General features: G+C 39.1%; 1 protein-coding gene across 4 annotated transcripts; it reads right to left on the reverse strand.

Annotated features, from left to right (window-relative positions):
• Nucleotides 1-4,914: 4,914 nt before the first annotated feature.
• On the reverse strand, nt 4,915-11,643 carry LOC131242251 (transcription initiation factor TFIID subunit 7). Of its 4 annotated transcripts, none has more exons than XM_058240775.1 (6): nt 11,504-11,643; nt 8,828-8,969; nt 7,393-7,526; nt 6,810-6,929; nt 6,641-6,712; nt 4,915-5,358 (listed from the first exon to the last, which is right to left on the reverse strand). In XM_058240775.1, exons 2-6 carry the CDS (start codon nt 8,940-8,942, stop codon nt 5,194-5,196), a joined length of 606 nt encoding a protein of 201 aa, XP_058096758.1. In that variant the 5' UTR covers nt 8,943-8,969; nt 11,504-11,643; the 3' UTR covers nt 4,915-5,193. The 4 variants fall into 4 exon arrangements, with proteins under 4 accessions (XP_058096758.1, XP_058096756.1, XP_058096757.1 ...); XM_058240773.1 differs by having other exon boundaries at nt 11,308-11,590; XM_058240774.1 differs by having other exon boundaries at nt 11,426-11,587.
• Between the last annotated feature and the right edge of the window lie 439 nt (nt 11,644-12,082).

The following is a 12,082-nucleotide window of genomic DNA, read 5'->3' on the forward strand; positions in this document are numbered from 1 at the left end:
GCTACATATTTCAAGGTAACGATGGTATGCTTTTGTTGTTTGTCTTATGTGATAGGATCCAAGAATAGCAACCTAGTTAGATAGGAATGAGATGTTATGATTTTGAATGCATCTTATTGTGGTAGGATACAGAGCATGTTAATTGGCATATGAGTTGTTAGGATTGGGTGTGATTGTGGGTAGATTAGTTATACCTATTATGGTTGTTTTGGTTTTTCTGGTTGCCAAATATTGTAGGAGTCCGTGGGTATTAGAGGGCTAAAGAATGTATGAATAATATTATCCTATAGAGAATTTTCCTTTAAAAACATTGCTTATTGCACCAGGAGGCTGATCTACCCTTGAAGGGGATCATAACTCATAGATGTTGCTATTCTTGAGTAGAGATCTGCCATTATGTCATTGTTATTCGTGGGTAATAGTTAGAATCCATAACTTGAAATGCAAGGCATGATGGGTTGGATTCCATTTTCCAAACCAACAAGAAAGAAGCGAAGGTGCTCTTCTCACAAAAATAGTTATATCTTATTGATAATATCTTCTTTTCAGCTTATTCAGCGAAAATCCGGTGGGCCTTGATTATTGTTCTCATGTTCGAATGTCTAGACTGCACAGACAAGTTCTCCATGTCACCTAAAACCAAAATCAGATCATGCTATGGAGTGTTTCATGCAATTTCGATGTTTGCGATTGCAATTTTCGTTTCTAATTGAATTGCTAAATTTCCACATGATCAATGTCCTCCCCATCTGGGAGTTGAATCGGTTTTGACTCTTGAGTGTATCTTGTAACTTGTTTTTCTACAAACCAAGTGATGATTGTTGACTGCGAAACATTTCTTGAAACACTACTTTCCAAATGAGCTTAAAAAACACTAACCAAGGTTATATATATATATATATATGCAGCATGTATGAGTGTCAACCTTCCCAAATTAGAACCTAACTCGGCAGCCCCTTGGTGTAATTTTCAACCCTTTTTAGAGGAGTTGAACCTCCCTTCCTAAACTTTTAAACTGAGTCTCCAAGTTAATATAGATGGTGTCCACATAAGCAAAAAAATTCAAATTATGATGACCAGGAGTATGGGACGTGCTTGGAGAGAGGAGAGTAGAGGCAGAAGGGAGAGAGATTGGGAGGGATGCTTATAGGACCCATCCTAAGAATCGTTTGTTGAGAGGATGATTCGGATGAAGATGAATCTGAATGTTAAGCATGATTTGTTGAGCGGATGATTGTGGATGAAGATGATTATGGAACACTGAAAAATAAATGTCAGGATGGCTCATTTTCAAATTCAAGAGTCGAAGTTTAGAAGCATTGATTTCAAGGGCCATAGCTTTTATAAGTCAGTAAAGAGAGCAGGAATGGCTCAAATTATCATCCAAGATGAAGACGGGTGAATTGCCGCATGGTAAGGTACTGTGTGGGAACACCATATCCCATCAACCCTTTGGATGGAAAGGTTCAAAACATGGAGAGAGAGAGAGAGAGAGAGAGAGAGAGAGAGAGAGAGAGAGAGAGAGGCACGATTCAATGGCAGGTGTCCCATCTCACCATTTCTTGTAGTGTAGCTGACTTCGAGTCTTTGATTTGCCTTGTTTTTGGCCTAACATCCTAGCATCAGCGTCACAATAAATGTATGGAGTGGATGATATAGTCATCATGGTGGGGCCCACAAAGCCTTTTCTTATAAGGGATCATTAATAATTCCATCATTGTGGGATATGTGCTAGCGGGTTACACATTGAAGATGCGGTTGAGTTGGACAAATCATTCATGATTGTTCACCCACATTCTTGCAGGAAAGCAGGCAGTTGGCTTGCCTAAAAATGATCTAAGTGCTTCTATATTTTATTTGAAACCTTCCTTCATCCACTGCTTACCTAAAAATGATCCAAGTGCCTCTGTATTTAATTTGAAACCTTCCTTTATCCTTAAAAGACCTGAGGTTATGGGCGTCTCAAAAACCATACCTATAAAAAATGCTGCCCCATCGTAATCACATGCACCTTGTGGCCAATCCTACAATACATTTACATTTGGTACAAAAGGATTTGATAGGATATGGTCCTTGATAGAGAGTTGGGGGGATAAGCTTTAGATGATAAATGATGTAGCTTGATAGGATGAATATTTCTTTTTTATTTATTAATTAAAAATCAAGTTATGAAGAAATGGATACTTTTGAAATTTTTGAAAAGATTGGGTACTGATTAAGACATGCTTTGACATGTATATCGAGATTATTTTTCCTGGAATGGATGTAAAAGGGTATTAAATAACCTTTGACGGGAAGACAATGGGTAGTAAGAGCCTGCCCCCAATTAGTTGGTACAAGGCTTAGATGATGATGTTGATGATATGTATCACTCATGCATCATGCTACAGTTATATATTTTGATACTATTATCACTGATGCATACTGCTACAAATCTATATTTTGAGATGATACATGTCACATGCCAAAAAAAAAAGGTTATTAGGAGGTTGACCTGATGGGAGCTTTGCATTAAGGTGGAGCTCTGTGGGCCCCCACCATGATGTCTCAAACATCTCAACCGTGCATCTGGCTGCTCCCTCCAGGTTGTGGAATGTCCCAAAAGCCAGCCGTATCCGGAACTCAAGCAGGCAACACCATTTGTTTAAATAATCTAATATTACTTGGTGAGGGCCTACTTGTTCTGGAATTGCCTGAAATTTAGTGCAATCCCTCATGACTTGGTGGGTCCCACAAATGATCGGGAAGATTTTAATGGGGCGGGCATTCACTCTCAACTATTCCTGTGTATTGTGACCCACCTATGTCATGGATTTTCCTGATTTTTTTGGCCCATGGGCCACCAAGGGAGGGCACGTCTGATGGATAGGGTGGATGTCCAACACACATCATGTTGGGTCCCACAAAGTTCAACCTTATGGGAAGCTCCAATGAGGTTGACCTGGTACCAACTTTTTCCATTTGAGGGAAAAAAAAAAAAAAAAAAAAGACTATGCAGTCCTCGGGCCAAAAGCTGTGCAGAGCCATTTTACTTTTTAGTTTGAGTGGCCCAAGACCGGTGATTCTAACAATTGATGTATAGGCCCCGTTGTAGATGGCCCATAAAGCAAAAATACCTTAAATTGTAAAATCCCTAACCCTTCAATAGCAGAGAATATACCAAGAAAAAGGTCAAATATCATCCAGCTAGGATATTGTTGTTGAATGGGCCCCATCCATAGGGAGGCTTGTCATATCAGCAGTGGTCAATGAAGCACAGGCCCCATTTTGTACAATAAGTAACCCAACACTGCTTTACGACCTTTGGGCCTGAGAAATGAACCACGCCTCCCTTAACCACTTGCTTTCATAAGTAGGGCAGCAACTTGGTTTTGGGTCAACCTGAATTCCAGTTGGTTGTCAAGGTCTACCGGTTGGGTTCAGGTTGGAAAATGCCAACCCAATTTGAATTTGGGTTGGGTTGGGTTCAGGTTTAGCAAATTTGGGTGGGGTTAGGTCAGGTTGAGAATGACCCCATATTATTTCGGTCGGGTCGGGTCGGGTCAGGTCTAGTCCAGTAGGGTCAGGTTGGGTTGGGTATAGACGACTTCAGTTGGGCACTTCGGATTGGAATTTGGGTGAGGTCAGATTGCAGGTTGGGCCCTCTTGAGGTCTGGTTGGGCTGAGTTGATCCTCAACCTGATCTAACCCACTTGAGTTGCACCCCTAATGACAAGTACAGGGATTATCCCACCAAAAATGGGATGACAATGGAACAGATCTTGTATAAACCATGTTTAGCAAATTCTGTTTTGGTACCACCTATAAAGATAGTCAAATTCTGTGAAACAAAACAGTTTAAAAATTGTGAGAATGAAAAGTCCAGTCTTAATATGCTTTCAACTCAAATAAAGTTTTTTTTTTTTAAAGGTTATCCCATAAACCTATATTTTTGTATATAACATATATAAATAAGACTACAATCATAATCATCATCATTATCATCATTTAAACCAAATAAATAAGACTAGAACCATCGTCATTGTTATCATCATTTAAACCTTTCCAACTAATTAGGGTCAGGCACTTGAATCTTCACAGTAACTTCAGTTGGACCATAGTTTCTCAAGCCTTTTTTGCACTACTTGCACTGCATCTTTTAGAATCTTCCCCTTGCCTTTTTAGAGCCTTCAAACTTGTACCAACTCACTCCTGATCTCTGCAGTTTTTTTTTTCTCTGTTAAATATAATCAAACTATCTAAGCCTAGTCTCTCGTCTTGCTATCTATTTGTTCTGTTTTTAAGTTCTCCTCACTGCATTCATTTATAATTAATTCCATCCTTGCCTTGTCACTCATCCACCCAGCATCCTTATTTCAGCTACTCCCCCTATGAAGTCTTGCCACTCATCCATCCCAACATCTTTATTTCAGCTACTCTCCCTATGAACAGGTTGTTCCTAAGCTGTCCAAAATTCTGTCCATCAAAGTGTGGCCCCTCATGATGGATGGCGTAGATCAAGTGGGGTGCACCTGATGGACAACCACACAATCGACAGTCCCTAAAAAAAAACCCTCATTTAAATATTTTACCAAACATGTTTTTTTCAAATAAGAGCTTTTTTTCATTAAGATGATTTTACCAAGCGAGCTTATTGTGAAACAATTGCTAGAACAAAAGGTACTAATTCTCCAGCTCTTATTAGAGTCGATGAGAGAAGTCAATCCAGCCCTAACACTAAAATGTGAAATTTAAATTAAAATGAATCTTCTTCATCTTCTTCTTCTTTTGAGAACAGAGTTTCAATTCAGATTGCAAGAGCTTTTTTTGTTTTTAATGCATATCTTTTGAAATATGAGCTTTTTTCTTAACATCTAACCAATTATACATTTATTTTTCAAAAATATGGCATTTAAACTAGACATTCTGGTATCATAGTATGAAATGAAAGTTCTTGAATAGAAGTAGCACCAATCAAATCATATATTGTGGCACCTCACTCAAGCCATGGTTCGAATGGAACATGCAAGCTAATCTATCCCAAGAGGAAATGACTGGATTGCATTTCAGTATACCTCTACAACAATGGACTGAGCCTCACGGCCAGCCATTAGTAGCAACCATCAGGTCATGGGTTCAATCTCACAGCCTACCCACCAGAAGATATGCCAACTTCATATACACAGTTGTCACTGAAGATTCTGGGCTTTCTGCCTATATTGAATCATCAGAGTCATCAGAGTCGCTTCTATCAGGCTCACCACCGTTCATTCCTGCCTCCTCCGGAGCCTCTGGCTTCTGTGGGGGTGCAGCTGCAGTTTTCTCTGGTGCATTACGTGCATTCTCGTCGCCATCTTCCTCGTGCTCGACTACTTCAACATGTGAACTACATTACAAGTCAAGGAATGATAACAAAAACACAAATACACACCCAAGCAACATGTATGAATGAGAATTCTCATCTGAGGTCAATGAAACTTGAGCAATTAGAAGATCAGGAAATGGACAAAAAGATCAATTTCCATCCAGAGTATTCTCAGAACTTCAATAAATAAAAGAGGGTTTTGCTAACGTCCCCATGCAACTCCAAACCTTTTAAATCGCACAAGGGGGGGCCTATAGTTGGGACATGGCTCAAATGCAGGGGTGGAAATGGCCGGGCTGGGCCTAGCCTCACCTGGCACAACACTATAAGACAGGTCCAAGCCCAACATTGGTCTGGCACAGCAGGCTCGAGCCTGTAAAAATCGGTTGAACCCAGGTCTGACGATGCCCAACCAACCCAACCGAAAATTGAACAAATGATTTGCTCAGCAAATTTTCTTTCTTAATCCTTCATCAAGTGGGCTGCATGGGAAAAAATACATAGACATTCAGAAAAATGAAAAACAAGGTCTACATGCAAGATGCATTTGTTGCCTAACTGATGATGATTGGAACAGCATATATGTAGGTAGAACACGTGCATATGAAGTGGGGCTCAGCTGGGCTGGGCTAAACTGACCTAGGCCAATGCTATGCATGAAAACTGATTGGGTCCAACATGCCAGTCCCAAGCTAATAGCTAGAAACAAGATCGAAGTGGACAACAATTTTGAAGCAGGCACTTGGCTTAGAAAAACTTAGGCAAGTTTTTTCTTTTTTATTGTCCAATTGGTTCGTAAGTTGTCTCACACCAGATAAGTGGAGTGTCCTGATTTTTGGGCTAGGGCATCTAGATAGTTGGATCAGCTACCTGATGGCCAGCTAGGTTCCCATTCCAATGTGCCATGCTGGCACATGTGGTGGCATTTAGATGAGATAACTTGTGTGTGTGCAGCAAAGCTCCTGGTTTTAGTTGTTCTCAAGAGGTTGAGGCTATTTTGGTTGAACAAAATTATAACCTTGAAAAATTCTCTCTTTCTAAAGTGCTATATTACCAATGAAATCCTGGAGTTCTCCAAAATGCCTGCAGAGCTACACAATTTAATTTTCTTGATCATCCAAGACACTGGATTTTGGTTGTGAGCTTGAGGCAATTCGGAGAGTACTTTGTATCAATGGCCACAAAAAATAAACCAAATCATGAACATATGCATGGGTTACATAATTTCACTAACATCTGACCACTGTGCATAGGTGCATGTTCAAACAGCAGAAGTAACAAAACAACTAAAAGGATATCGACATTCTCTGCTGTTCCACCAGCCATGATGTTCACTAGATCTTTCTCAACCCGTTGGACAAGTTCTGGCTGCAAATATAGAAGAAAATGGATTACCAAATACATATAAGATGCAAAATTGAGAAAAAAAGAAATAGATGTGAACAGATGGCTCGAACCAACTTACATTTAGATCAGGTTCTCTACGGAACCTTCTCCTGCGAGCATCCCTCATTGGAGGGGTAAGGCCATGCCTGGACTCAACCCCTTCTGGAGCAGAATCGACCTCTTCTCTTACCATGATTATCTGTCACAACCCTGTGAATTCAAATCAATCTGATAAAGAGAAAGCCAGTGTTGAAGAAGTCATCGAGTACTTCAAAAACTCACTGTAATTGATCTGTACTAGGGTGGAGTTGAATGGGTCAACTCAAAATAATAATTTTAAAAAAAAATAACAATTAACAAAGAATCAAAGAAATTTTATTTTTTTATTTTAAGCAAAAGGAAACAAAGTTAAAACTCAATCGAACAATAAGAAAACTCCAAAAAAAAAAAAAAAAAAGGCTGAAAGGAAAGCCTTCTAAACTTTATTGAGTGCTCAAGTCTCAACTCAACTCAGTCCAAGAGTAAAGCTTTAAGGAAATAATTCCAGATAACTATGACAAACCAGGATTAAAATGTATTACCTAACCAAAGTGACAAAATAAAGATAAGTAGAAAATACCTATCTGCATGGTCATGAGACAACAGGAATTAGAATGTGTTACCTGACCAATATCGGTGGTTTTAATCAGCACATTATCATCATAAGTTTTGCATGACTCCACAATGCCAGGAAGATCTAGAAGAGAGGCGGGAAAATGGTCGTTCCCGATGACAAATGTACCACTTCTTCCATCCTCTGCAAAGAAGGAAATGTGTAAGTGCTCATGCATACTACAGTATTAGAGCCAACAGGATCAATTTACAATTAAATGCTTAGTGGTGCTGGAAAAGCTATAAAAAAAAAAAAAAAAAAAAAAAAAAAAAAAACCGCTGGAGAAACAATGGACAGCCGTGGGATATGGCACAGTAGCAAATTAAACAGTTCGCAGCTGATTCAAGGAATGTGTTCAAGTATAAGATCCCACTCACCTCGCAAAAGGAAATAAAATCTAATTTAGAAAATCCCCCACGACAATCACTTTTCAGGATATAGAGTTGGATCTTGCAGTTCACCAGACAGGAAATATAGGATCAGGGCATGCACGTTATACTTGTTTTTCAGGTTATACAAGTGCAGCCCAGTGTTCAGTAATCCAAATCATTTATCTGACATGACCTGGCAAATATAGATTAAGCCCAAAACTCTCCTAGACTGGAAGGTTCCACCAAGCAATCTCAGACCTTTCTTCAGTGAACTACAGACCACTATTGTATTTTTCTTCTTAGCCGTCTACTAGCAGGCCACAAATTGAAAGTATACGAATGTCCAAGCAAGGAGATTTTTAGAGCGTAGTTCATGCATAGTGGGTTGCAACAGACCAATGGTCCAGATCTCTAAACTATAGCGCCCCAACCGAACAAACTGAAAACCAAGTATGTCCGTGCATATCCTAGGCTATCAAGAATCATGCAATTCCTCTCCTTTCATATCCTGAAATTATTCCAAAATGTCCAAACCCTTTGGTTCCATGATGCATAAATAAAGATCCTATTGTAAATAATAATAATAATTCATTCGCAAAGACACAAAGTAAAGAGAAATTTAAAATAAGAAAAAGCTTCAATTTAAGGACAATGCATAAATAAAGGTCCTCCTGTAAATAATAATAACTCGTTTGCAAAGACAGAAGTACAGAGAACTTCAAAAAAAAAAAAAAAAAAAAACTTCAATTTAAGATGAACAGACTAAAATAAAATTTTTTTTTTTTTAAAAAAAAAAAAACCTTAATTTAAGAACAATCACTTCAAAATTAATACAGTTGAACATACTAAAAAAAAAAAAGCTTCAATTTAAGAACAATCACTTCAAAATTAATACAGTTGAACATACTTTAAAAAATAATAATAAATAAATAAATAAAGCTTCAATTTAAGAACAATCGCTTCAAAATTAATACAGTTGAAGATAATGATAGACTAGCACCAGGAAAAAAATAAAATAAAAATATGAAGAGAATATGGTAATAATTTATGGCATGAAGGATCAATATGTATTACCTGAGAAAGATAAATCCAATGAATTGTCTTCAGAAGAAGACGGATTCTCGTTGAGAAGGCGTTCGATCCGCTCTGCAACCGATGGCGGGACACGGAGTATGAACTGCTCTTCCATCTTTCTACAGAAAAATCCTCACAAACCCTAGAAAAAAAAAAGTGACATGTTTAGTAGACACCACTATTGCAAAAAATAAAAAATTGCACAGAAGAAAAGGATATAGAAAAACCTAGAGTCTAAATTGGATATAAATAAAGGAGATGAGCAAAGGAAAAAAGGCAAAGAATGCAATTGGAAACCATATACAAGACAGGAATAGGAGAGAGGAAGGGAAAGGGATGGCAGGTTTTGCCTTGGAAATTCTTCTTAGAGAAGAACAGGCAATGTTAGCCTTCCATTTTCATACAAGTGTGGCCAACATGAGATGGGTCACAACAGATACATGGTGGGGGCCACTGTTGAATGACCTGGATCTTGCACAATTTTTCATAATGTGTTGATATTTTTCTGCATGTGCACTCATGCATCACATCATGGCCACATGTGACGAGAATGAGCCATCACCATTTTAAAATTATTGTTGAACTAGCATAAAAGGCTAGTTGCTATACACTTTTTATCTTTTAAGCTTGAAATCAAGCACCATGTAGCTACACATGGGACATAGATTGGGTACTACCCCCACCTGTTTCGAGCTCGGGACAGGTTGGGCTCTGAGGACCACCGTGATGTATGGCTTTTATCCACACTGTCCATCCATTTTTACCATATCATTTTAACTTATAATCCCAAAAATGAGGCAACTCCAAGGCTCAAATGGACCACACCAAAGGAAGCAGTGGTTCTAATGATGCTTATTGTTGAGACTTTCCTAGGGCCTACCATGATGCTTATTTGCCATCCAACCTGTTCATAAGGTCATATAGACCTGGATGAAGGGAAAACACAAATATCAGCTTGATCCAAAACTTCAGTGGCACTCAAGAAGTTTTCAACAGTAACTGTTTAATCCCCACTGTGTGGTCCGCTTGAGCCTTGGATATGATATAGAAAAATGGATGGACAGTGTAGATAAAATCCATTCATCATGGTGGCCCCTCAAAGCCCCCACTTGTCCCATGCTTGGGACAAGCGGGGGTAGTACCCAACTGCATCCCTACATACGTCATATACGACCTAGCGTAGAGCATATGCTACACCACAAATAACACACATGACAAGGGAAATACACTATTTTGATATGCTATGTAGTGTGGAGGCTACCCCACACTACGTAGGGTATGTTAGGGAATGCTATTTAAAACCCTGATTGAGGACCTCATTTAAGCCCAAAAACATGCCCATTTATGATGTTAATAGGCAGGCCTGAAATCTAAGTGGCCAATTACTAAACAGGCTGAACCTGGTCCTGACTTTTAAGCCCAAGTAATAATCAGGTGGTGCTCGGGCTGACCTTCACTCGACCCAGACCGGTCCCATTTCCACCCCTACCCACCTATCAAGTTTTGTAAATGTGTTTTTTTCTTGTTCTTTTTTCTTTATTTTGGCTTAAAGAATGTAGATCATGCAGAAATAACGAAAGGGAAAGAGATGGAAAACCTGTATGCCTATCCCTCTGTTGACTCCGTCTCCAAGAGTGAGCAGTATGTATGGTGTTGGTTCCAGTGTTGCTTATGGTCTACATAGAAATTGAAATTATATCGACATGTCGATTAGCGACCACCTCTCAACTCAAACAATTTTTATGTTGTTAAAGGGGAATTTACAAATTGCTGGCTAAGGGCCCAGAAGAACAATATCAAATAGCAGACAAATAACAAAAGAAAAAAGATTTAAGGAAATTTACACTATTCAAATCACTGAAAGCAACAAAAGGTGGGGAAACAGGGAAAATGACCCGGCAGGACTTTAGAACTATAAGGTATTATATACTCAAAGAATTTACAATCAAACTAAAATACACATATTTCATTCGGTTAGCATTATGTACAGGTGGGACCCCTTTCATCTTGTGCTCCTCATCATACGTGGAGTGATGAACCAAATATCCTCCATAAAAAATAAAAATAAAAACCCCAATAATTGAATTGTTGGGCTTACCCCATTGCAGATGGACCATTGGTTATACTTTATTTTCACCACCCATTTGCAGAAAAACCATCGTATACCTAGGATTGTCCAACTGGGGCTGTAAGATCTCCCACCTAAGGTGGCATGGACACACTAGATGAACAAGCTATCGGCGGAACACCATCAAGCACTGTAAATTTCCTTGTGGAACAACTAGTGTTATACTAGTTATCGAGACCTTCTACCAACTTGTTGAGCCCTATATTTCTCCTGGACACGCAATGAATATAAAATCAAGAATGCTGGCGTTGAATTAAGCGGAAATGTATAATCCCTTGTGCCTATCAAAATAGTGAAGCTAGATGCCTGTAACTTCTGTAAAATGCAAGAAAGTTACAGGTGATTTTCTTACAGTTTGTTTTTGGGGGAGAAATGTTACAGGTAACAAAGTCTCAACCTGTAACTTTCTATCAGGTAAGATTGCAAGAAATGTAACAGAGGAATTAGGTGTTTTTCAATTCACAGGTTACTTTGTTACAGGCAACGGCTATCCATTTCGAAGTTGGGAGAGGGAGGTGGAAACGCAGCTGCATTGAAAGTGCACCTACCTGCTCTGAACCAACGTCTCCTTCTCCCTCTCTCAGCGTCTCGTCTCCTTCCCTCTCTCTCTCTCTCTCTCTCAGCGCCTCCTTCCCTCTGTCGGCTCTGGCAAGGTAAGCCCTAACCCTCATTCGTTTTTCTTTTTATTTTTTTCTTTTTTACTCGTCCTTCATTTTTATTTTTTTTTTGCCTTTTGCGTTAGTGCGGAACGCCGCTGTTTGGCGGGGCCGGTTTCGGATGCCTAACTGCGGGGCCCACGGTGATTTACTTTCCTTACATCCACACCGTCCATCCGTATTCAAAGCTCATTTTAGAGTGTGGTAGAAAAAAGTTGAAGCTGATAGAAATCTCAAGTCGACCACACCACAAGAAACAATCTTGACTAAATTCCTACCATTAAAAACATCACGGGTCCACTGAAATATTTATTTGTATATGGTTTATCCACGCCGTCCATCCTTTTTTCCAGCTCATTCAAGTGGTTGAGACCAAAATTGAAGCAAATCCAGAGCTCAAGTAGATCATACCACAAGAAACCGTGGGAAGAATGATTTCCACCATTGAAACCTTGCTAGGACCATGTTTAT

This window comes from Magnolia sinica, chromosome 4, assembly GCF_029962835.1.
Source record: "Magnolia sinica isolate HGM2019 chromosome 4, MsV1, whole genome shotgun sequence".
Lineage (NCBI taxonomy): Eukaryota > Viridiplantae > Streptophyta > Magnoliopsida > Magnoliales > Magnoliaceae > Magnolia > Magnolia sinica.

What these genes read in the sequence shown, in the direction of transcription:
- LOC131242251 (XM_058240775.1), bottom strand. Translation starts at nt 8,942, where the DNA reads ATGGAAGAGCAGTTCATACTCCGTGTCCCGCCATCGGTTGCAGAGCGG. An exon ending in AAACCACCGATATTGGTCAG is followed by an intron (nt 6,930 to 7,392) that starts GTAACACATTCT and finishes GGGTTGTGACAG; the next exon opens with ATAATCATGGTAAGAGAAGA. An exon ending in GAACAGCAGAGAATGTCGAT is followed by an intron (nt 5,359 to 6,640) that starts ATCCTTTTAGTT and finishes TGTAGTTCACAT; the next exon opens with GTTGAAGTAGTCGAGCACGA.